At 45.3% G+C, this 26,385-nt stretch overlaps 1 protein-coding gene and 1 long non-coding RNA gene across 7 annotated transcripts in view; one reads left to right on the top strand and one right to left on the bottom strand.

Annotated features, from left to right (window-relative positions):
- Nucleotides 1–26,385, bottom strand: part of MTUS2 (microtubule associated scaffold protein 2) — a 797,713-nt gene that overhangs the window by 12,886 nt on the left and 758,442 nt on the right. For all 6 annotated transcript variants that reach the window (XM_064361726.1, XM_064361722.1, XM_064361724.1 and 3 more), the window contains 3 exons: nt 12,806–13,020; nt 4,631–4,736; nt 437–510 (listed from right to left, as the gene is read on the bottom strand). In XM_064361726.1, the coding sequence (XP_064217796.1) occupies nt 437–510; nt 4,631–4,736; nt 12,806–13,020 (395 nt within the window). The remainder of the gene's footprint in view (nt 1–436; nt 511–4,630; nt 4,737–12,805; nt 13,021–26,385) is intronic.
- On the top strand, nt 4,903–16,656 carry LOC105732123 (uncharacterized). Its single transcript, XR_001110901.2, has 3 exons — nt 4,903–5,146; nt 7,306–7,738; nt 16,232–16,656. It is a non-coding gene; the product is annotated as an uncharacterized LOC105732123 (long non-coding RNA).

Genomic DNA, 26,385 nt, shown 5'->3' with positions numbered 1-26,385 from the left:
GCAGCCCGTTTTATAATTCTCAGAGCATGTTCCGTGAATTCTGACCTGCACAACCCTCCTTGCACCATTCCCCCTGCCTGAAACACTCACTTCCCCAAGTCTGCCTCTTGCTTTGAACCTAGCTCAGTTACTGCTTGGATACTCCAGACCACAGCAAGTGCAGAGTGCTCTCTCTGAATGTCTGTAGCGCTCACTAACTGCATTATTCATTTGGTGATGGTATGTGTTACCTAAGGTTGTCTGTTACTATTTGCATCACAGCTCTCTGAGCAGACAGCACATTTCTTAAGGGCAGGGAGTATGACTTATTTACCTTATATTCCAGTGTTTAGTACAGGATTTAGTACACAGTAGGTGCTGAATGAATGTCTGTGGGTGGGAATGATGCCGCTGCCATTATCTTGATATCAGGTAAGAAAATTAAAGAAATACTAACCTGTAATGACAGCCGCAGTTTTTCAAAATTTTCTTCTAATTCTTTCTTTTCAAGCTCATGAGTGGACATCAATTCTGGAAAGAAGACATTAAATTGTTAAGTTGGTCTTTCTTTTGAAAAGGATAAAACAAGGCTCTTTGGCAGACTAAGACCAGAAGCTTCATATAAATGAATGACTCCTGTGTAGCAGATTCAAGCCTAAGGGGACTCCTCCACTGGTTTGAAATTGTGTGTGATGACTGGGTTTGTATTTAGGAGAGAGAAAGAAAGAAGGGACTAGGGGAAAGGGGGCGGGAAAGAGAAGATGGGGGCAGACAGAGCACACACAGAGTGTACACACTACACACACACACACATCCACACCACACACACATCACATATACACACCACACGCACACATCACATACACACACCACACACAAACATCACATACACACACACCACACACACACCTACCACACACATCACATACAGACATACAATACACACACCTACTACATATACACATCACATACAAATACATTTACCACACACACCCACACATCACACAACCTACCACACACATTACACACACACCACACACCATACACACACATATACCTACCATACAGACATCACATATACACACACCACATACCCTCCACACACACCTACCACACACATCACATACAACATATACCACACACATATATATCACATACACACACACACCACACACCACACACACACCTCCCACACACATCACATACAACATATACCACACACATATATATCACACACACACACACCACACACCACACACATACACACCTCCCACACACATCACATACACACACCACATACAACACACATACCTACCATACACATCACATACACACACCACATGCACACATACACATTACCACACATACCCCACATGCCACACACACATACCTACCACACACATACACACCTACCACACAATCACATACACACGTTACATGCCACACACTCATACACACCTGACACACACATACACAGCTAACATACACACTCAACCATGCACACACTCCCACACACACATATACATACACACATGTCCCCCACACCCCTACATACATACACACCACACATCCCACATACACATACATACCGCATACAAACCTACACTGCACAACCACTACACACACACCCCCACATACATATACTACACATAGCACATATATATACCCTACACATCTACCACACACATATATACACCATACACATGCATAACACACCCACACACACCACACACACATCACACTCTCTCTCATAACCCACAATGCCCACACCCCCCCAAATCCATACACATTCACACAAACACCCACTTACATGCCTCCCCACATCCTTAGAGCACCATCTTTGTACACAACACATACCCACACCCCTCACACCATACATCACATACACACCACACACACGACAAACACACCCCCATGCCATACACCACACAAACACACCACACACACACATGCATACTCACACACTGCAAACACCACAAACACCCACACACACCACACACACACACAACGTCCCCCTATACTTCTCACCACATACACACACACTTGCATCCCCCCATATGTCCTACCCTCCCACACACCTGCAGCCCCCCATACCTCCTATCACACACACATTTACAGACATCCATATCCCCTCATACCTCCCACACCACACACACACACACACACACACACACACACTCTCTCTCTCTCTCTCTCTCTCTCTCTTCTACATCGAGCTGTACCACCATCCTGCCCAAGTCAGATCCTTTGTTCACGTTATTCATTGATTCTCTAAACTGTCCTCATGGCAAAATAACTACTAGGTAATTAACATTAAATCCCATTTTCTTCCCCTCCCAGGATCATTCTTCCTTCCCACTTCGAAGCAGCCATCTGGGGCTGAGGAAAGCAGTGTTTCCAGATCAGCGGAGCTGCGAGCAGCCATCCTGCCAGCCAGGCTCGCCAGCTAGCCTCAGTGCTGTGTCTACACAGACACCTTGGTAGCCTCTTGGCTGCACTCTGAGAACCACAGGTCCCTGGGATTTGCCTCTGCAAAGATTTGGAGTTAAGACAACTCAGATGCAAGGAAGAACTAATTGGACTGGTTCCTCTTGGAGGGTTTCAAACAATTCTGTTCTGTGAAAAGTGTCATCCCAGCAATAATTTGCAAGTTAGGCAGAAAGAGATGTCATGTAAGAGTTATTAAGCAAATGGATTCTATTTTACCCCAGATGGGAAGAGTCTTATTAGCTGGGTGAAGCCCATCTCATTCTGGCTACACAAGCAATTTGTTTTCATGTTCTAACGAGAGGGAGGAGAGTCTCATTAATCAGCCTGGATCATATGCTCAGAATGGCAGCACACTGGAGAACGATGATTACCATTCTGGCTGGCTGCAATTAGGAAAAACTTTGTGGTTTTCATTGACCCAAATCTTTTAACTAATGTTGATAAGGGTCACTAAGAAATCCAGTTGTTATAGCTTACGTTTACATTTGGAAAAGTTTGTGTTGATTTCATTGATAGAACCAGCTGGCCTTTCCGGTCTGCCTGCCTCTGACTAAATGATTAGTTTCATAGTCATTGAGAGCAGCACCCTGACCATAATAATACATTTTTTAGCTACCATTACCTACACCTACCTGGCTTTATTTTTAATTCATTATTTATAATTTATATATTTTAAATATTTTAAAAAATATTTAATAATTTTTAAAATATTATAATTCAAAGACCTTGAATGTGGTGTCTGAGTGAGACTTTATTAGTCAGAAAAATCTACCAAATCTATTTAAGTGAAAATCCAGAAAAAAAAGGCAACATCATGGCTCGGTGCACTGTTTCCATTCACGTTCTCCCTTGTGAGACTAGCTTCCTCTAGTGACAGATTTAACCACATTTTCAAAGAACTCCAATGCCTCAAAGGAAAATAAGAGGCAGTATCCATTCTGAAGATGATAAAAGTCATTGCTAATATCTGTGTCTTCATCATGTATTTCTTTATTTCAAGTTCATGATGCTCTGTCTCATGCTTAATATGGTGTTTAACACAATGGTTCTCAAGTTTTCCTTCATACTAGAACCACCTAGGGAGTTTTAAAACCTTCTGGTGTCTGGGCTGCACCCCGGACAATTAAATTGGAATCTCAGAGGTAGGAGCCACACATCAGTATATTTTTAAAAACTTCCGGGTGGTTCCAATGTGTAGCCAAGGGTAGGGACCAGTACTCTGAGTGTGAGTACTGGTCTCACACTACCAGGAGCCAGGTGATCCATTTAACTAGCCCCCAGGAAAATACTGTCCCTTGCCTCCAGCTTGGTCACTTACTAATAGTTCCCAGAGGTAGCGGGGGTGGTGCTTGAGGGCGACAGTAACATGGACCTTGGTTATGGCACACTGGGTCTTGTTCACAGAGAACATTTTTACAATAACAAAAACTCTGGGCTGGGCATGGTGGCTCACGCCTGTAATCCCAGCACTTTGGGAGGCTGAGGCAGGCGGATCACCTCAGGTCGGGAGATCAAAACTATCCTGGCTAACACGGTGAAATCCCATCTCTACTGAAAATACAAAAAATTAGCTGAGTGTGGTGGCACACGCCTGTAGTACCAGCTACTCGGGAGGCTGAGGCAGGAGGATAGCTTGAACCTGGGAGGCGGAGGTTGCAGTGAGCCGAGATCATACCACTGCATTCCAGCCTGGGCAACAGATTGCAACTCCGTCTCAAAAAAAAGAAAAAAAACCCCACAAAGTGCACTATTTCCATGCCTAATTTAGACAGTGGCCCTCAAGCGTGACTATACGTTAGAATTAGAATCACCCAAGGAGTCTTAAGAAATCTTGATGCTTACACAGCACTACCGACCAAGGACATCAGAATCCCTGGGGTGGGACTGAGGCTGGCATTGGTCTTTTGTTACAGCTCCCCGGGGGACCAGGAATTCCAGTATTCAACAAGGTTGAGGATAACTGCACAGAGGAAAGAAGTAGCTACCTGGATCTTTGATTCCTAGCTCTTCTTTTCCCAGGAGCCAACAGAAAACAATGCACCAGGAGGGAAAGACAGGAAAGGAAGGACAAGAGAGGAAGGGAGGGCTCCACACACCTGCAGCAGGAAAGCTCGGCCTGCACCACCCACCCCCGCTTGCCGTACACAAGGCTGGGAGCTACCTTGGACTCTGTGGTCGTGGTCATCCTGCAGGATCGTGATGGCAACCGTGTGGTTATTTTCCATCTCTAAGAGGGCAGCCTCATGGCTGGCAGTGAGATCTTCTACCTGGAGGAGAGTCGTAGTTACTGGTTAGACAGAGTGCTGGGGAGTATCCTTGCTGCTTGGAGAGCAGAAGTGGAATTCCCTGAGTGGAAAAGGTCCGTGACCCAAAACATCAATGACAAGTCACAGCCTTGAGCTGAAGGAGGGAGAGTTGGACTTTGGTGGTGATGTGGCAGTCCCTGGAGTCACAGGGAGGTCACTGCCACAACCTAGATCTTTGCAGGAGGGTCTAACTCCAGGCAGGGGATCACTGCCTGAGGTACCTCTTTAGGGTCCTGAGTGTGGCTCCTGGACCATCCCTTTCCAACTCCTATTCCATCCCCTTGCACCACGATGATGGCAAAGGAAAAGAAAAGGGTCCTCCCTACGAGGTGGTCTGTTTCCCAGTGGCAGGGGGAGCTACAGTACACAAGGTAAGTGGGGGAGCTAATACTTACTACGCTGCCCAAGACAGGTTACTCTACGGAACCCTCAGAGCCACCATGTGAAGTAGATCTTTTTATGCCCGATTGACAGATATGGAAACGGAGGCTCGGAGAAATGGGAAATGTTTTGCCCAAGGGCTAATACACGGCAGAGCTAGCGGTGGGACCCAGGTCTGTCTGACCCCAAAGGTGAAGCTCTTCCTAATGCACGATTGCTTTGTGTTGACCTCCCCCAAGCAAGACCAGCAACGAACGCCTGAGGATTCTCTCATCAATACCAGGTCAGGCTGGCAGGTCTGTGAGTCTCTTTTTAAACGTAAGGTTGCCCACCAGATTACAGCTTGGACCACCTGCGCAGGCGACATGGTGCTCCTGGGAAGGGAGCTGCTTCCCAGCTGCAGGAACACTTCTAGGAGTTTAATGGCAAGTGATGCAGCCAGTCCAGGATTCTTCGTTTTCATGTTTCCTGATCCCCTTCCCTACCTCTCACCTGCCTGCCTACCAGGTTTACTGTTATTGTTATTGTGGCTATTGTTTTAACTTCAAATGTATGACTTGCAGGAGTAATTGCCTAAACCGACCTCTCCCCATGATTGCAAATCTCTCCTGGATACACTACACCAGTGGTTATCCAAATTCTCTGTCAGCGACCCACTGTAAAAATGACCATTGTACACAGTACCACAGCGCACACACCCACACACAACCACACCTGAACCAAAGTTTCACAAAAACAAAACCACCCCTTCCATTTGCAAAAATCTGGTTTAAAAATGTTTCCTCTATTTTGTTTCACAAAATGCTAGTTAGAGGCCACTACACTTATTTCACAAGCTCCTAATGTGTTAAAACTTGTCATTTGAAAACCACTGAACCAGACAAGGTGTGCTCGTCTTGAAGTTCCTTGGTGGCCCACATAAGAAGACATTGCTTCTGGCTGGTCATGTTCAGCCACCTCTGAGGCTCCTTCATTTCTCTGGGAAGAATTCACAGGCTGACCTTTCAATGGAGAAAGGTCTCTCCCCAAGAAAGGAAGCCTGCCTGTGAAGTTGACACATGGGGATATATTGTTTTTAAAAAAGGTGGATTCCCATTCTGGATACTATCATTTTATCAAGAAATTATCCCAACTTCTCTCTCTTATGGTAAACGAGAACTTCATCCACTAAAACAAATATCACTGGCAAAACCAACAACGGACACACGGCATTAGGAGAGCCGCACTGCAGCGTCAGAACGGGCATGGTGCACTCGCATTTAAAGGCCATTCTCGTGGTTCCCTTGCATTTAAAGGCCATTCTTGATCAAATGATATTTGCTTGAGGCTCAGAGCTATGAACCCACCAGCAGAAAGGCTGATTACAACAGTATTTAATTGTCCGACTCCTATTTACAGGAGGTTTTCATGGAATCTTTGTCCAAAACCTTTCAATCTGTTAGAAAAATAAATGGCTGCTTAAAAAAAGGAAATATATCTTTTCTTTCTGCTCCATTACAGATGTCACTTAGGCCATGGCACATTATGGAAGCAGATTCTCCTACACTGTTTGGAGGGTCGTTACAAAGTTTAGGAGAGGGAAGAACCTTTCATCAGTCCTTGGTGTGAGTCTAATTTATTGGGCGCTTACACAAATGATCGTGGGTGGTTTCAGAAAAGAGAGAAAGAGGGAAGAACTAAGTTTCGGAAGAGTCTCTTGCGTCCCAGGAGGTGGATGTGCCCTGACCGGCAATACTACATGTGTTTGTGGCTTCAATGTATGCCATTCTGGCTTGCTGGAAGGCATGCCTGTGATTCAGAAGTGATGGAATATTATGCCCATTGTATTAAGGGTAATGGAATGGACTGATATATTGTTACAACCTTTCAGAGGTGCTTTTATGAATGAAATACTGATCACCTAATTCTAAAAGTTCACATGGAATTAGAGAAACACCCAGTATGTTTGGAAGGAAACCAATGAGAGCCCATGAGTCAAAATCTGAACACAATAATCCCTGCTCTTTAGTAATTTTGGTTTCATGCAACTAATGGTTTTTAAAGTATGTTCTCTCAAAGAGGAAGGAGCTGTCTACTGCTGGCCATCCTCTTTCTTGTCATAGCAGGAATCCACATAACTTCTCCAGTGGTTCTTGGCTTCTTTCTAGAGCACAGGCTCACATTTATGAAGCAGCCAGTAAGAATTCCCAACCTTGAAACCAGAAGGTATTGGAGGGGATTGAAATAAGCCGACCCAAGAAAAGAACAAGATCTTTCTATGCACTGAAGGTCACCAAATTGAAGACAAAAGTGTTCGACCATTACGGCCTATGACAAACTTAGGCTGGCTGAAGCATCCTTCTCTTCTATTTAGAACCCTGGTGGGGCCCCTTAGACCACCACCGGACCATCCTCTTCCCTGCACAGAGACAGAGTTCTGGGCTGCGCCATGGAGGCGTCTGTCAACACGGCCGTCTGGTGGTCCTCGTTCTCTGGAAAAGCAGCTGCTCCCTGTGACATGACTCCATTCCTACAGCTGCCTGCTATTCAGCTGGGCTGACTGACAGTAGAGCACAGGCTTGGAAGGCCACTGTCTCAGACAGGTAAGAATACAGTTGTGGGTTGACTTCGTGTAGCCATTTACAAAATGTAGTGATCTGGGGCTTTGGCAAGTCACTTAGAGAAGACTTAGAGTTCAAATGAAGAAATGTATGCTTTATATGGTCTCAGCTTCACCCATTAAACCCAACCCAGATTAAACTCCCATTTGTGTCCATCCACATGGGATGAGACAGAGGGAGCCTGCCCAGGCCCTCTCTCTCCCATACTCTCTGAATGGCTTTCCTTTTCAGATAACTAGGAGGCCCTCCTTCACTTGGTCCCTGCTTACAGTGTCCTGGACACCAGCTCAGAGCCATGCCAGAGCTTCCAGTCTGCTGTCATCCCATGCCGGGCAGTGTCTTTGCCCCTCTGCAGCCCACCATGCAGGCAGGTGTTGACAGAGGCCCCATTTCCACTGCATGGCCTCCTCCCAGAGCATGGAACCTCTGGGCTGTGATGGGAGACTCTGGTGCTGGGAGACAGAGGGCCCCCTGGGATCTCTTTCTATTTGATTAGAGAGAATGTGGTTTCCGCTGCACGCTGCACAACTGTGAGCCTGCTCTGCAGGAGGGCTAAGGAGGCATAATGCAGATAATGGACAAAGTGGTCTCTACGTCTGGATTCATCCTGGTATGCTCCTCCTATCATTTAGTCTAAAATGATTTCCTTACAAAAGCATAGAAAGTGTGTCCTGGATATGAGACAAGGCAAATGTAAACTCCAAAGGCTGAGCTCTGCTGCTCCCTATGGAGGAGGAATCTCTGCTAAGACCTGATGGAGCAGAATCATCATGCGTCCAGACCGGCAGTCCCTGCAGTGAGTGGCTTTGGAGAAAGTCGTGGAGTCAAACAAACTTAGGGTCTTGGAGGAATGGGTCAAAGGTCACAAGCCTGATCCTTGCATGCCAGGCTCTGTGGCTGCCCGTGTGTGGGGACAGTCAAAGGCAGCCCAGAAACCAGGGCTGGAAGCTGGGCTGAACATGTTTGGGGCAAAAAAGAAAAATGCATGTGTGTTTCCAGTGAGTCTGTTTTGCAGGCTTGATAAAAGGAGCTGTGGCAATTTGGCATCTGTTACCATGCAGCTTGCTTTAGAAGGAGAGCTGACTTTCACACATTAAACACCTTTATCATTGTGCCTTTAAAATAAAAGTTATACCTTGTCTTTAAACTTACTTGAGAAAGCCAAGAAGCAACGCCACCTCCACCCCTCCCTCAGCACTCCAGCCAGCGGGGTCCTGCAGCTCCCACCATGCTGGCGGCTCTGGGCCCTGGCTGCACACAGACATTCCCTGGGAGAATCCAAGACAGCCAGCTGCCAGGCCTCGTCAGTGACGCTGATTCAACTAGCATGGGTGGAGGCCGAGGAGGGGTGTTTTGCTATTTCTCCAAGTGACCCACCTGTGTAGCCAGAGCACACGGCATGGCAGAAAGCCAGCCCCTGCCCCCTGAGATGGTAGGGGCCCAAGCAAGAAGCAGCTCTGGCTGGCTTTGTCATGAGGGAGGTGCTGCTGCAAAGACAGAGGTCAGCCTGCCTTGGCCGGCGAGTCCCAATTTAAGCAGAGTGATATTTGCAGCCTCAGAAAATCCTGCGTGTCAGAACCAAAGCAGCACCTGCCCCTGCTGTCAGCTGTTGGGGGCCACTAGGTCATGAGGAGATGCCAGACCAGTCAACCTGATTTTTTACTTTTATTGATTGATTGATTGATCGAGATGGAATCGCGCTCTGCTGCCCAGGCTGGAGTGCAGTGGTGTGATCTTGGCTCATTGCAACCTCCGCCTCCCAGGTTCAAGTGATTCTCCTGCCCTCAGCCTCCTGAGGAGCTGGGATTACAGCTGCATGCCACCACACCCAGCTAATTTTTGTATTTTTAGTAGAGATGGAGTTTCACCATGTTGGTCAGGCTGGTCTTGAACATCTGACCTCATGATCCACCTGCCTCAGCCTCCCAAAATGCTGGGATCACAGCCGTGAGCCACTGCGCCCAGCCGTGAACCTGATTTTTAAGGTTCCAGAAGGACACAGATGTCACTATCTGTGGGGTTAGCACTGCCCAGTGCAACTATCCCTGAGAAGGGGGCCCCCAGAGTGGAGAGTCCAGCATGGAGCCTGAAACCACAGATCATCCTCCTGTCCATGTCAGTCACCCCCTTGAGTCTCCTCTCCCACGAAACAGGAACACTGATTCTATCTGGTAGTTAGACTACTGGCCTGGGGTGCATTTCATCTTCCTCGCTTCCTGCATGTTCTCTGCTAGAGAAGCTGAAGCCTGGGGAAACAGCCAACTTTCTGCAGCAGGAGCAGAGTCAGGGGCCTGAATAATTCATAGGCTCGACTCTGGTTCCCCCAAACCAATGGGTTTCTGTAGGAAAGAGTCACTCACATGTAAAGCATTCAGATGTGATTTCTGACACTTCCAGCTGCGAGGATGAGATGTGAAATTCTCAGTTCCTCAACACGCCGTGTGCATTTCTCACCCGCATTACAGTTCCTTGGGCACTTATCTCGAAGCTTCCTCAGTGGATAGATAAGCAAGCCCACATTTTATAAATCTTACTATCTCTTGCAGTATCCTGTCATGGTGCTTTGCGTACGTACAATGCACATTCTATAAATATTCTTTGCACAGGTGAATGAGTACATAAATGAACGGCTTTTGCTATCATAAAGGATCATGAACAGAGTGCAGAGCTCTCATACGACTGAACATTTTTGAATGCTGCCCAGGTAGCTTATATAAGTCATTTTCATGTGGAAAAGTCAAGGGCTTCTTTCCTTTCATCACTCCAGTTTGAAATCTCTAAAAGGCTGCCATGTCCCAGTTTTAAAAAGAGATGAGGCCGGGCGCGGTGGCTCACGCCTGTAATCCCAGCACTTTGGGAGGCCGAGGCGGGTGGATCACGAGGTCAAGAGATCGAGACCATCCCGGTCAACATGGTGAAACCCCATCTCTACTAAAAATACAAAAAATTAGCTGGGTATGGTAGTGCGTGCCTGTAATCCCAGCTACTCAGGAGGCTGAGGCAGGAGAATTGCCAGAACCCAGGAGGCGGAGGTTGCGGTGAGCCGAGACCACGCCATTGCACTCCAGCCTGGGTAACAACAGCGAAACTCTGTCTCAAAAAAAAAAAAAAAAAAAAAAAGAGATGAAGCACATGTCTTGGCACATGCTTCTGTGCAGGTGAGCCCTTAGCAAGGCATCCTGGCCCCCGGGTGGACATGCTCCCATCAGCAGTGCCTCTGCTCCAGGTACCATCATGAGAGTCTTCGTTCAGGGTCTCCTGCCTGCGGACCACCTCTTGCCCCTTCTCCTCACCTTCTGGCACCTTCTCAACCAACCCAGACCTTCGGATCAGCAGCCTTTGGTAAACATGGGTATAAATGTGTTCTGTGTAAAATTGGGAACAAATAGTCCATGGATACAGAGGCGTAGGACAAGTTGGTATTCATACCAGGTTTGAGATGTATAAAGAAGCTGTAAAATAAGCAAGCCTGTAGACAGCAGCCCATGCAAATGTCAGCCTACAGGAGTGACATGCAGACACTGGGAGGCATGACGCCGGGGGCTCAGTTCCTCATCTTAACACCAACAGGTAACTTTAGCTGTAACCTATTCTGTTTCCTAGTCTCTATGGCCTAACCTGCCTCAAACAGGGAGATGTGTCTGGTTTTTATAGGCCTCTAGGAAAGAAAAATGACTGACCTGAGATACTGTATAGAATAAAATGCCGTAAAGTAAGAGTTTTTTATTACAATGATAGTAATTAGTATTACTCTTAAATTCCTCCTAGGTCCCCTAAGAGTCACAAGCCTCTTTTGGGGCAGTGGGAGGGCTGGGTGGGTATTGCTGTAAGGGACGTCCACTTAGAAGCAGCCGAGGAGGGTGGCCCAAGGGTTTCTGACAATGAAGGCCACTCAACACTAACCTGAATGTCAGGTGACATTTAAAGGGTGCTCTTTAAATGTCAACTTACCTTAAGCACATCATAAGACCACTATATAAAGCAACACACCAATTAGAAGGTGGGGATGAAGGCATTGGAGCTGGAGAACTTAGAAGCAAGAGAAAAGAAAGGAGCAGTGCTCATGGAAGCAGAGTGGGTGCATGGAATCATCCACCCATCTCTCATCAGCGCTAACGGCAGTCATGGACAGGGTGGCTGCCGTGGGGGTGGGAGCATCTGCCTCCTTCCGGCTTTCATAGTGACAAGCTCCCTGGGAATGGTCCTCCAGCTAGTCCCTGGATGCATTTTCCTCTCCAATAAGATTTCTGGGCGAAAGTTAACTGTTGGTGTTCATTGAGCACATGGATATTGTGTGGTACTCTGCCAGGCATGGTTCCAGGTGCCAGGATCTCGCAGGAGACCTGGCAGGCAATTCTAACTTAGTGGTTGACAGCAGGGAGTACTGAGTGTTAACCCTGGCTTCTCCGTGACCAGCTCTGTGAATTCTGGCAATTACTGAACCACGGGGGCTTGGCTTTCTCCCTGTAAAATGGGAATAAGAATACCTTCCCGTTAGGGTGACCACGAGGACTGTGAGTCAGTTCATGCAAAGAGCTTAGAGCAGTGTCTGGTGCAGGACAAGTGCTAGATACATGTTTGCTTGTTATTCTTTCTGCCTTCATGGAATAGAAAGATGATAAATAAGGTAGAAAAGCAAAATGTATGTGTGAGTGATAAGTGCTGAAGAACAATAATAGTTGGGTGGGAACAGAAAGAGTGTGTATACGGTGAAGGGAGGAATGATAATTTTGGATAAAGATCTCACTGAGAGGGTGACATTGGAGAAAAGTCTGGAAGGGAAGGTGAGAGGGAGCCATACACTGTCTAGAGGGAGAGCATTCCAGGCAGAGGGCACATCAAGTGTGGAAACTCTGAGGAAGAGTGAAGGAGGCCAGAGGGGCTGGAGGAGAAGATAAGAGCGGGTAGCAAGGAGTAAAGCAGCTCAGAAATGAACTGTTCGCAAAGCTCACCTACTGACCGGGACTTCTTGCTAATGTGGCACTGGCTCCCCTCCGCCTGCTGCCTGCATCACCTAACAGCAGAGCTCGAGCTGCACTGCAGACTGACCTGCTCTTGGTGCTGACACCCGATGCTGAGCAGCTGGCCGCGGTGCTCCTCCTGCAGGCGTGCCATCTCCGCCTCAAATTGCAGCTGCAGCCGCTCCTCCAGCTCCTGGAGCTCGGCCTGCTGCTGCCAGCCCAGCTTCTTCACCTCGTCCTCAAACCGCCTCTCCAGCTCCTCCTTCTCCTTTTGTAGCTTCCCGCACTTTGCTGTATGGAAGGCTGGGTGCAAAATACAAGATCTTTCTTAAAAAAGTGGATAGGAAGCATGGGAAGGACTCAGCCTCCATGGTCAGATCATCGAGGCTGGTGTAATAAACCGGGCGAGGTTCTCTGACTTCTGCAGGGCTGCGCCGTTTGTAAAGTGCTGTCCTTTCTACCCATTAGATCACCACCACAGACCCTGGATGTTGAACAGCTGCAGCCTCACGGAGCTCTGGAGACTTGCCCAAGGTCATCCAGTGGGTGGAAAAGGAGCTGGGAAGGCAAATTTGGGCTTTCTGATTGCAAGGCCACGAGGGCAGGTTTTCAGAAGGTCTGTGGACCACAGACATAAAACATATGGAGCGTCTGGTAAAAATGTAGATGCTGAAATGTGCCTTGGGTGAATCAGAGCCCATGAGGCAGGAATTCAGGATCTCAACTTCTAGCAAAGCCCCTCGGTGACTCTTACGGCCATCAAGGCTTGAGAGCTGCCACTGTGGAAGCTGGGGACAGGAATAGGGCCTGGCACCTAAGGCTTTTCTCTTCTGGCTAAAATGCCAAACAGGACAATCTCCAAGAAGGTGTGGGGGTTTCCTTTCAGGTACCCTGAAGTTTTCTGCTCGATATCTCTTTGGCATAGGCACTCCATCCCTAACCACAAGGTTGTGGTTTGCTTCAAGTGTGACAGCTGACAACAGGGCATGGAGCAATGACAGCAGCCACCATGGCCCCTGCCTGAGCTCCCCCTCTCAGCCTGTTCTGTCTTAGTGTCTGTGCCTCCCCTGTGCTGTGGGCAAAAGCCGAGTGCTTCCATTCTAAAGACCTCTTCCTGAACTGCACACCTGCTTCCAAGACCTTGACAATCTACTACGTCTAGGTCAAATGGGGCTGATTACATACACACCCAAATGCAAATGCCACAGACATCATTTACATTCTGCAAAGGTCTGCCATGCTCACTGCTCTGCGTTACAAACTGGGAGACATTGGCATTTACGTTAAAATAGAGTGAGCAGGTATAGGTGCTGATTAACTGTAATCCACACCCTAGTGGCGGTTAGCGATGACAGAAATATACATCCAAGGTTGCTAGATAGCATTTGAAACACTCTAATCAGAAGTCCCACGCTAGAGAGGCAGCTAATTAAAGGGCTTCTTTGCCACATTTGGCTCGGAAAAGTTTAATTAGCATAAGGGTTGTTAACGTTTTCTTCCTCTGGTGAGATAAGTGGTAGATTGGGTAGATACTGTACAGGCACCGTGCCCTTGCGTGAAGGGTGTGTAAGAACCTGGCCAGCCCAGCAGCCTAACACTGTCCCCGGTGGTCTTCCTAGCCCACCCGAGGGCTTCCATTGGGCCAGTGTTCCACATCCCATCATTGAATGGAGGACTCTGGTCTGCCAGTGCCATCAGGGCGCACCGAGGGCAGGGTGGTGGGAGCTGCTCATTCCATGTGCAGGCAGTCAGGAGAGGCGCTGTAGGCAGAGAATGTATAGGCGCAAACCAAACTGACTTTAAAAGACCTCTGGCTTTTGATTAGCGCCTTGCACCAACAATTCTCAACAATATTAATGGAAAAATATTCCTCCTCAAAAAAGCTTTTGTTGCTCTAAGTTCTGAACAATTTCTACAGTGACTTACCTTTCAGGTTTTTGAACTGTTGAGGGCTTTTTAATTTTCAATCACACACAGAAAGAAAACGTAGAAGTACAGTATAAGGATATTATTATATAATAAAAATAATTTTTAAAGGACCTTTTTTTTTTTCCCTGGAACCATTTGAGAGTAAGATGCTGCCCTGCTGAATGTGAGCCCATCTCCCAGTGCACATTCCCTACAAATAAGAGCTTTTGGACTCAACCACAGCACTGCCATCAAATTCAGGAAAGAAACTCTGCTACAATAGTGCCACCCAATGCTCAGACCCTCTTAAATGTCACACGTTGTTCTGATGACGTCCTTTCTAGAAGAGGAATTCAGCCCTGAATCACAAGCTGCACCAAAGGAGGCTCCTGTCTCCTTAGTCTGCTTCAGGCTGGGAGAGTTCCTCAGTCTTTCCTTGACTTTTAGAACCTGAATTTTAAAGACAACTGGCCAGGAATGTTGTAGAATGTCTCTGAATTTAGTGCATCGGATGTTTTCTTCCTATTCCGTTGAGCTCACACCTGTTTGGCAGGAATGTTACAGAAGTGGCACTGAATTCTTCTCAATTAATACATCTAAATAATATCTTGAAAATGGAAATTTCTTCTTTTTAAATTCTTTATGTAGTAAGTCAGGAAAATAATGCGTATTACCGATTATTACATGGTGATGCTGAAAATGATTTTGTGGTATAGACAGGGTGTTAAAAATGGTCCATTTGGGGTATCAAATTAGGTGTGCCCCTGAATATATATGTTAGTGTCACATCTGCTGCAAGGAGATCTTTTACCCGAGGTATTTCTAAGGAACAAAGTGCTGGAAGGCACCAAGCTTCAGAGCACAGGTAGGAAGCTGACATTTTCCTTGCCTCCTAGTAATTATTAGTATGAAAGTCAAACTAGGTCAGATACTTTGTGGTACCTGGTACTGAGGTCGTGGCAGGGGGACCCCCAGAGTCCTCCCCTTCCTCTGGTCACTGGAGGCTACCGTCCCCACACAAGGAACTTAATGAACAATGACTGTTAGGCTATGTGGCTGTGGTGGTGGTGAGGACACGCCTATTCCCAGGAGTTCTGAGACCCCAGCTTACTCGAGCTCCAGCTCTCCCTAAAGACCCTCCAACCAAAAAAAAGCAGTCAGGATTCCACCAGGGAACTGAACTAGCGAACAAAGCTCTCATGATTCACAGAAGAGGTAAGAGGTACATATGTAAAGATAGGTTTATCCTGGGATGAATGGGTGTTAAGAGAACAGAACAAAGACCATAGAATGTCAATTAAGAAACAGTGATTGACAGATTGACACAATGCCAAATTAAGTCAAGTAGAGAAGCAAGAATTTTATCTACCTTGGGAGAAAGCACAGAGTCACCCTACAGACAAAAACTTGAGCCCCTGGTGCCCACTAGGGCAGCCCAGGGAATGAGCCCCATGTGGACTCCCCAGTGCACGGGGCGGGTCCACAAGGCGCTCTTGCCTCTACAGTTCAGTGTGAACTAGCTTCATAGTGTCCTCTGCCTCACGCATCACATACCTATGGATGGGATAAGCAAAGCAGTGACCTTGATGTGTTTGCTTGTATTCAGGTCTACCAAGAAGCTCACTGAGAGGTGACACACATGGCCAAGGAACATGAAAAAAAGGTCAGTGCCCTTCTTGCAAACTGAGGCAGGAAATCACTTTTCATCTACAAGGCTGATAAAGATGAGATGTTCTGCTAATACCGGAAGAGTATGAGGACACTGTCACTCAATGGACTGTAGGTGAAATGTAATTGATACAGCTACTTTGGAGGGCAAAGATATCTTTCAAAATTTAAATGACAGGGACAGCAGCATTAGAGGTGGGAGATAAAGAATCTGGGTTTCTTTTAGGGGTGACGAAAATGTTCTAAAACGGATTGTGGTGACAGTTTCCCATGACTCTGAATACACTGAAAACCACCAAACTGTACACTTGGGTGGATTGTATAGCAGATGAATTATATCTCAATAAAATTTTTACCAAAAGAGAGGAAGAACATTTTTTAAAAACTAACGAGACATGGAATATATCTCAGAGGATAAATTTAGATGTTTTTATAGAAGAAAAGTTTATACTCTGATTTTAAAACTATATATAATAATGGTGAAGATAAATGCTGGCAAAATAAAACAATGAAAACGCTACCACAACACTGTTGTCTACGCACACACACACGCACGCGCACGCGTGCACACACACACACACACACACACACACACACACACCCCTACGGATATACAGCCATGCACTGCTTAATGATGGGGATATGTTCGGAGAGATGCCTTATTAGGAAATCTCATCATTGTGCAAACATCTTGGAGTGTACTCACACACACCTAGATGGCGCAGCCTCCTACACACCTACACTATATGGTGTAGCCTATTATTCCTAGGCTACAAACCTGTAGAGCATGTTGCTGTACTGAATACTGTAGGAAGTTAAAACATAATGATAAGTATTTGTGAATCTAAACATATCTACACATTAACAAGGTACAGTGAAAATACGGAATAAAAGATAAAAACCGGAACACCTGCACAGGGTACTTACCCTGAACGAAGCTTGCAGGACTGGAAGCTGCTCTGGTGAGTGAGTGAGTGGTGAGTGAATGCTGGGTGAAGGCCTGTGACACGACTGGGCGCTACTGGAGACTTTACAAACCCTGTGCACTGAGGCCACAGTAGATTTATTACAAAACTTTTTTCTGTCCTCAAAATAAGTTAACCTTAGCTTACCTTAACCTTTTCACCTTACAAACGTTTTAGTTTTTTCAAACTTTTTGACTCTTTTAAATAACACTTAGCTAAATGCAAGTATACTGTAAAGCTGTTCAAACATGCTTTTTCTTTATATCATTATTCTAAAGGCTTTTTTCTATTTTTAAAATTTTTATTTTCTTTTTAAGCATTTTTGTGAAAAACTAAGACACAAATGCACATATTAGCCTAAGCCTGCACAGGCTCAGGACCATCAACAGCTCTATCTTTCTCCATCTTCCGAACTCCACATCCTGTCTCCCCGGAAGGTCCTCAGGGGCAGTAACACCCACGGAGCTGCCATCTCCTCGGGAAACAATGCCTTCTTTGGCAGGACCGCCTGAAGGATCAGCCTGAGGCTGTTTTACAGTAAACTTTTGTTTAATAATAAACAGAAGGAGTAGCCTCTAAAATAATTATAAAAATATAGCATTGTAAATATATAGACCAGTAATAAAGTCATACGTATGATCCAGTATTAGGTACTGAATGTAATTGTATGTGCTAGACTCTTAAACAATTGGCAGCTCGTTAGGTTTGTTGATGGCAGCATCACCACAAAGCTATGAGTAATGCATCGGGCAATGAGGCTCTGACGTCACTAGGTGATAGAAACTTTTCAGCTTCATTATAATCTTGTGGGATCACCTTGAGGTCTGTTGTTGACTGCAATGTTGTTACATGGTGCATGGCTATACATGGAACCTAGGAATCATTCTTACCGCTTCTTAGCTAGAGATACATTCAGCACATAAACCTCAAATGAAAATAATAACAGCATTGCAAATCATTTGTCTTTAGAAAGTAGTTTTGCCTGAAAAAAATCATTTATCCCATGCCGATATCAGTAGCTTTAACTCCAGAAGATCAAGGCAATAAGCAATAAGTTGACTTGTGTAGATGGAATAAAACAGAAAGTATATAAAGGAATAAAAACAAGTTATTGGCATTGGTGAAAAAATTAAATGACACATATCTTTTAACACAATAAGTTCACAAGTGCATAAAAAATTGGGCCAAGGACAACCACTATAGCATAATTTGCCTTAGGGAACTAGTAGGGGGCTAGTTAAATTATGATGACAAATCCAGTACACATAGAGGTTGAATCCTATGCCAATGGGATATGGGTAAACAGTAAAAAAATAAGGCAGATCTTTCTGTAGTATCATGAAATGACCTCTGTGATCTATCGTTAACCAAGAAAAGGCAAGATGCGAAACAGTGTAATTGCAAAATTACATTTGTGATAAAAATGTGTCTGCAGCTCTACTCTTTCTCCTTTGGTAGGCTGGGTGCCAAGATTCAGGACTCACTGTATACTGAAGTCCTGTAATGACATACATTTCATTACATCCCTATTTATTGTTTGCATGACTTAGAAGTAAAAAGATTTTTAAAAATTATTGTCATAATTAAGAGAAGTCTGGGTTTTCAAAAGTTCTGGTATCCAGTGGTCAGATTTTAAAATTTTACTTATAGTTTTAGCCATGTCAGTGGTAGGATGATTCATGGACCAGGCACTCTACTAGGGGCTAAGAAATGATTGGTTTTCATTCTAGGGCTGTCCTGGAACTGCACTGTTGCCTTAAATAAATCACAGACTGGGTAGACCTCAGTTTTGCTGTCTATAAAGTGGCAAAGTAATCACTTTTTGCACATACAGCTCCAATCCTCGAATCCCCAGTTGCTATTATCCACGAGAGGTGATGCTTACATTCTTCCAATGGCTCTCTGTTGTGGGCCCCAGGCCTCTAGAAAACATTGGATAATAAGAGCAGCTGGTACCAGGGGAACAGCTCCAATAATAGAGTCCCTAAAAAGATAAATATCCTGTTGCCTCTAGTAAGCCTTCAGAAATCTATTTGGGCACTTTTCAAACCAAGACTAATGTAAGCTAATTTAACAGCATTAGACAACACGTGGAGTCTCACTTTCACAATTTCTATTCATGTGAAAACATTTAGTCCTTCAGAGTGAAAGGCAGACACCTCTATCATAAATATCCGGAATCTAGGGAGCTGAGAAAATAAATTTTCAAGTAATGAGATTATGATTGGCCAAGAGAATGTAACATATCTAATTCGTAAGCATAAATTTGAAAAGCAAAAGTAGGATTACAATCTGTTGTACAGTTTTAATAACTGATTTTATTGACAATGAATAATGCACACACATCTGATATGAAAATACCTAAAATATTGTTAAAATTGCATTTGGAACATCCTCAGACATATATAATATAAAGATATCAATCTACCAACTTATGAGTGTAAACTAGTAAGATGTAGTGTGATCCTTGAGACAACAGCAGAGTAAAATTGCTGTTGGAAGCATTTATAAGACAAGCTTAATTTCAGCCACAGTTCACAAATTAAGTGAGTAGGAGAACACTCAGAGAGTAAGATCAATTTGCTCTCAATGACTGTCCCAAGTGTCTTTTGAATAATTGTAACTTTTCATTTTTTCCAAAGAGGCAGCAAAAATTGGTGGTTACAGCCCTAGATTGAAACAAAAGAGAACTATCTGGCTCTATAGCTCATAATAAAACCATAAATAAGAATATTATGTGGCCTTTTATGTCATAGGGAATGCCTTATATATGATAGCTATAAAATAAATGATGAAGCAATACTTTGTGAGTATATAATATATATACAGGTTACCATTACATATACACACACAGTATATATTACTTACATATTTACATGCACATTATATATAATAGATATAGGTCAGTATAATCGTTACTATAGTTACATACTGATGAAAGTCAATACCAGTTAGATGAAAGATTATGCTGTTTCTTCAAGAGATTGGGATTAATTGAAAAGACTGTCAAGGACAAAATTAAATTAAAAATATTATCCATAATGTCACTACACAAAGAAAATAAAAATTTAAATTGTGTAATCCCCTCATAGCGGTTCAGTGGTGTGAATTCTTAACATCCTGTTAGGAATTTCCCATGTCTTCCTACCAACATTTTACAGTTACTTTATATTCTCCTGTGGATGTAACACAATTTATAACTCTCTCATTATTGCACAATTAGTTTGTTTCCAAGATTCGCCATTATAGACAATGCAACAAACATGTTTGCTCATATATCATTTTGTTTTGTTCATTTGGGATACATTCCCGGGGTAAAATTACATGAGATTAAATGTTATGAATATCTTTAGGCAGCGCATAATTTTTCTTTTTTGGTGGCAGGGATCCTTGCTAACAAACCTGTGATCACCAGACGGCGCTACACTGCCTGACACATACCCTCTGGTAGCAAATGTCTTTGTCCAAACCTTAGATCACAGGAACATCTGCAAGGTGGTCAGGGTGGGTTGCATGAAACACAACTGCCTGGGATCCAGGACACACCGCCCTGCAGAGCCCTACTCTATCTAATTACTGATTTTTTAAATGACAATGTTAACAAGAGAGAAAGGAATGGATGAAAATGAAGAATCAAAGTTCTGGGCCATGGCCAGTCACAGTGGCTCACGCCTGTAATCCCAGCACTTTGGGAGGCCAAGGCAAGTGGATCACCTGAAGTCAGGAGTTGGAGACCAGCCTGGCCAACATGGCAAAAGCCCATCCATACTAAAAATACAAACATTAGCCGGGCGTGGTGGCATGTGCCTGTAATCCCAGCTACTCGGGAGGCTGAGGCAGCAGAGGCTGCAGTGAGCCAAGATCACACCACTGCACTCCAGCCTGGGCCACAGAGCAAGACCCCATCTCAAAAACAACAACAGCAACAACACAGAAAGAGCAGGAGTCACCGGGTCTCTTGTCACCTCTACAGGTCCCTGCAGCATCTCCAGGGCCTGGTGACTAAAAGGGAGCTGGCACTGTGAAAATCACAGCTGGTATCTTTGAGTGCTTCCTGGGTGCCAAGCACCTGCCTCGTCTAAATAGGTACTGTTACCCAAAGGAAGCCTACTAGGGGTCCCGTAAGCAGCCTGATCTGTTTGCAAAGAGCAGGCAGGGGCTCAGAAGGAGGGTCTAAGTGACCTAAGATCAATGTGTGGGAGGGCTGGGCCTGCAGAGCAGAGGCTGGAGCACAGGCCTCGGCCTCTCCTCCCCTCCATCCCTCCGGTGGGGGCTTCCACGATGCACCTGTGTGGGATTATTAGGAGGGAGGACAATGCCTCGCCACAGCTTCCTAAAAACACCCATTGTTGTGAACTGTACCACATCTCTTTACCTGTCTGTCTCCCTCAGCAGTGGGCAAGGACAGCACTATCCTCATTTTTGTAGCTGTGTTCAGATAGGCAGGCCAACAGTCAATACACTGGCACTGACTTTGTCACCTCCCATGTGACAAGCATAGTTCTCGGCATGGTAGAGAACAGATGCTGTCATGGCGGGCAAACAAATGAGCAAAAATTGTAGAAAGCAAAATTTCATTTTATTTTATTGTTATATATTTTTTTGAGATGGGGTCTAACTCTTGCCCAGGCAGGAGTACAGTGGCGTGATCTCAGCTCACAGTAACCTCCGCCTCCCGGGTTCAAGCAATTCTCCTGCTTCAGCCTCCCAAGTAGCTGGGATTACAGGTGTGTGCCACCAGGCCTGGCTATTTTTTGTATTTTTAGTAGAGACGGAGTTTCACCATGTTGGCCAGGCTGGTCTCAAACTCCTGACCTCAGGTGATCTGCCTGCCTCGGCCTCCCAAAGTGCTGGGATCACAGGCATGAGCCACTGTGTCTGACCAGAAAGCAAAATATCAGATAATGAAAACTTTAGATAAGCGCAGTAAAGAAATTGAAATAGGGGCAAGGCTAGGCAAAGACCAGGGAAAGAGGAAGGCAAGTGCAGCTGGAGTGGATGACGAAAGCTGTTCAGAGAAGACGCCATTCAAACAGACTTGAATGACAGAGAAGGATGTAGAGAGATAGGGAAGGGAGTCCCAGGTAGAAGGAACTACAGGTGCCAAGGTCTTGAGATGGGAACGACTCGGGCATACTGATGACAGAAAGACAACCAGTGGGGCCTGAGTGTCCGTAGAGGAGAACGGAGGGAGGTGAAGTTCCAGAGGAAGGTAGGGACCTATCATGCAGGGCCTGTGGTCCCTGAAAGGAGCCAGGGTTATGCTCAGGTGACAATGGAAAGTCCCCGGAGAGTATCAAACAGGGGATAACAGGAACTAACTAATGAAGCTTTTAAATTCCTCTGGTAGTTGCATGAAGAATAGACTGTAGGAGGCAAGGATGGAGGCGAGTCAATCAGCGAGGAGAATGTTTTTGGAGCCCAGGTGGTGAGAGGTAATGGTGACCTGGACTCAGGCTGTTGCAAGGGGAGGAATGGATTGATGCGGGATGCATTTGGGAGGCAAAGATAAATTGTCCTGCTCATGGATCAGATAAGTGAGACAAGGGACAGACAGGAATCTTACAGGGGAATTCCCCTCTGGGTCACAATACTCAGGAGGGGCCTTTCTGGATGTTGAAGCTTGTCAATTAGTATGAAAAATATAAAATTCAGGACTGCTAAATTTTGATAAGCCTTTCATGATGAATGATGGTATCACCCGGTCCACAGGCTGCGCTGTGTTTTATACAGTATTGAGTTATTAAAAGCACGGAGCCTCACAATGGACTCTAGCTATTAAATTCCCCCAGTGAGGTGGGGCAGGTGAATAGTTGTGTTTTTTCTCTCTAAGAGTCTGTAAACAGTTTGTGAAGGGATATTTGAGATTTGGCTGTAGTAAGAAGGGCATTTTGTAGCTGTTAGGAGTTTGGAATGTGATGTAACAAATACAGAAAGATTTCTTATCCAGGTGGTGTTTTAAAGCACACTGATGTTTCCTTCCCTATGAGCCAAACTTTGAGAGCGCAGTCCCTAAACTGGATGATGACAGAGGCCTCCAGATCCGCAAATCCATGTCAGAAGTGCTGTACTGAAGTCTCACCCCCTACTTCTTTCTTTTTTTAAAAAATTTAAATTTTATTTATCTTTATTATTATTTTTTAGAGACAGGGTGTTGCTCTGTCACCCAGGCTGGAGTGCAGTGGCACAATCATGGCTCACTGCAGCCTGGAACTCTTGGGCTCAAATGATCCTCCCTTTTTGGCCTCCCAAATTGCTGGGATTATGGGTGTGAGCCACTGCACCTAGCTTTCTTTCTTAAATAACTTACTGTACACTGAATCCTGCAGGTCAGCGTTTCCAGATAAAGAGAGATTAGAAGGGGCGGGTGGAAAAAGTGAAAGTTCAGGAAGGGAAGTGGTCAGAGAAGGAAGGGGAAGGCGGGGCAGGAGCCTCTGGCCCTGGCTCTGTGTACACCAGCTGTGGGAGCTTCAGCAAGGCACTGGCTTCTCAGGGGCCTGACATTCTCATCTGTCAAACGAGGAAGTCGGGCACTGTCAGTATTCAGTCCAGCCCCGTTCTGTCCTAGCATCCTAAAATTCTATGGGTATTGTGATGATGCATGGGTATAAATTGCATCCACTGTCTTCTGTTAAAGCAAACAGGGAAAGGTGTCCCAGTGCTTATTATAATTTCCTTCCAAAATGGGCGCCTGAAGAGATAAGCTTCAGGCCAGGTGCACTGGCTCATGCCTGTAATCCCAGCACTTTGGGAGACCAAGGTGGGCGGATCACCTGAGGTTAGGAGTTCGAGACCAGCCTGGCCAACATGGTGAAACCCTGTCTCTACTAAAAATACAAAAATTAGCCAGGCGTGGTGGTAGGCACCTGTAATTCCAGCTACTTGGGAGGCTGAGGCAGGAGAATCACTTGAACTCAGGAGGTGGAGGCTGTGGTGAGCCAAGATTGTGTCACTGCACTCCTGCCTGGGTGACAGAGTGTGACTCTGTCTCAAAAAAAAAAAAAAAAAAAAAGAGATAAGCTTAAATTACAGGAAAAACTTGCTTTTGCAGAATTACTTCATGTCCCAATGACACAAGAGATTCATAGCAGTATCAAGGCTTGGCATCTGTATGAGTTCATAGGTTATAAAGGTCTTTAACACACAATGTTAATTTGTTTAACCTTCACTGCATATTGCAAAGCTGGGTGAAGCAGGCATTTATCCTCTGATTTAATAGAAGAAATGGAGGCTTGGAGGGGTTTCAGTGACTCATCTAAGCTAACACAGCTAAAAAGAGACCAGCCAGGACTCAGTCCAGGTGCTCAAATCTCAGTAATGTGTGTGCATGTGTCTGTTTTGGTTTGGTTTTTTTTGAGATGGGGTCTCACCCTGTCACCGGGGCTGCAGTGCAGTGATACAATCTCCACTCTCTGCAACCTCTGCGCAGCCCAGGTTCAAACCTGGGCTCCTGCCTCAGCCTCCCGAGTAGCTGGGATTACAGATGCCCCCCACCACACCTGGCTAATTTTTGGATTTTTAGTAAAGACAGGGTTTCACTATGTTGGCCAGGCTGGTCTAGAACTCCTGACCTCAAGTGATCTACCGCCTCAGCCTCCCACAGTGCTAGGATTACAGGCATGAGCCACCGTGCCCAGCTTCAGTAATGCTCTTTTGAAGAATAATAATATTGTTATTCTGCCATATGCTTTGGAAGAAGGGAAACAACAAAACTCCTGATTAGTTAAGCTGTTTTTTAGTAATAAATACTTGACCATTTTATGTATTCTTTTGGGATCTTTTTGTGTTTTTTGAGGCAGGGTCTCCCTCTATCACCCAGGCTGGAGTGCAGTGGTGCAATCACGGCTCACTGCAGCCTCCACCTCCCAGGCTCACATGATCCTCCCACCTGAGCCTCACCATCAATGCTGGGACTATAGGTGCACACCACCACACCTGGCTAATTTTCGTATATTCTTGTAGAGACAGGGTTTCTCAATGTTGCCCCAGCTGGTCTTGAACTCCCTGGCTCAAGCTATCTACCTGCCTCACCCTCCCAAAGTGCTGGGATTACAGGTGTGAGTCACTGCACCCGGCCTCATTTTGTGTATTCTTTTTTTTTGGCGGTGGCGGGGGGGAACGAGTCTTGCTCTGTTGCCAGGCTGGAGTGCAGTGGCATGATCCCGGCTCACTGCAACCTCTGTCTCCTGGGTTCAAGCTATTCCCCTGCCCTAGCCTCCTGAGTAGCTGAGACTACAGGCACGTGCCACCACGCCTGGCTAATTTTTTTGTATTTTTAATAGAGATGAGGTTTCACCATGGCCAGGATGGTCTTGATCTCCTGACCTCATGATTCACCTGTCTCGGCCTCGCAAAGTGCTGGGATTACAGGCGTGAGCCACCATGCCTGGCCTCATTTTGTGTATTCTTAAACTAGATGTTAAGCATTTCAATAAATGGATAATCACTGATCCTGTGTGTGAATATAATTGCAAGATTATAACTCACCTTTTTGGTCTGAGAGGAGAAAAATACAAGAATGATTTATGGAGGCAAAGGAAGAAAGGGGAAATGGATTTAAGAGGATGGTTATAATTAGGAGTTTTTGTAAAGAAAAAAGAATGCTGTCCAAGTGAGAACTAATAACACTACTGCCCATAAAGAGGAAATGGCTTTAATAGGAAATGGTTTTGCAGAGAGCCCACTTCTCCCTCTCCTCCAGGTTAATTTGGGCTTGCAGAGTTTTAAAGATCTCCACGACACGGGTTCATATGATACACGACAAGGAGGGCCATCCAGAAAGCCTGGGCATAGGAAAGGGCAGATAATGGCTCCCTGTGATTGCAGTGGTTGAGCATTTACTAGTTTTAATTTTTTTTCCCTGTGAAAACTGGCATTGAAAAATGACTCTTAATCTCATCTCAAATGAATATTTGTTACATAAATTATAAGGTAACATCACCTCCATGTTGAATATCCCTTTTAGAAAGAGCTTTCAACCAATTACTGAAAAATGTTTAAACAGAGGCAAAAGTTTAATTCAGGACTACTCTTCGCCGTGTAGAATTGCCCTATAGGGTTCTAAAAAATGGATTCCCATGACCCAATCATTTAATAAGCTTCACAGTTTGGAGGGGCCTCTTTCCAC

Source organism: Aotus nancymaae, unplaced genomic scaffold (genome assembly GCF_030222135.1).
Source record: "Aotus nancymaae isolate 86718 unplaced genomic scaffold, 86718_ANA_hifiasm-v0.15.2.pri h1tg000043l, whole genome shotgun sequence".
NCBI classification, from domain to species: Eukaryota; Metazoa; Chordata; class Mammalia; order Primates; family Aotidae; genus Aotus; species Aotus nancymaae.
This window is presented reverse-complemented; position numbering and strand designations above follow the sequence as displayed.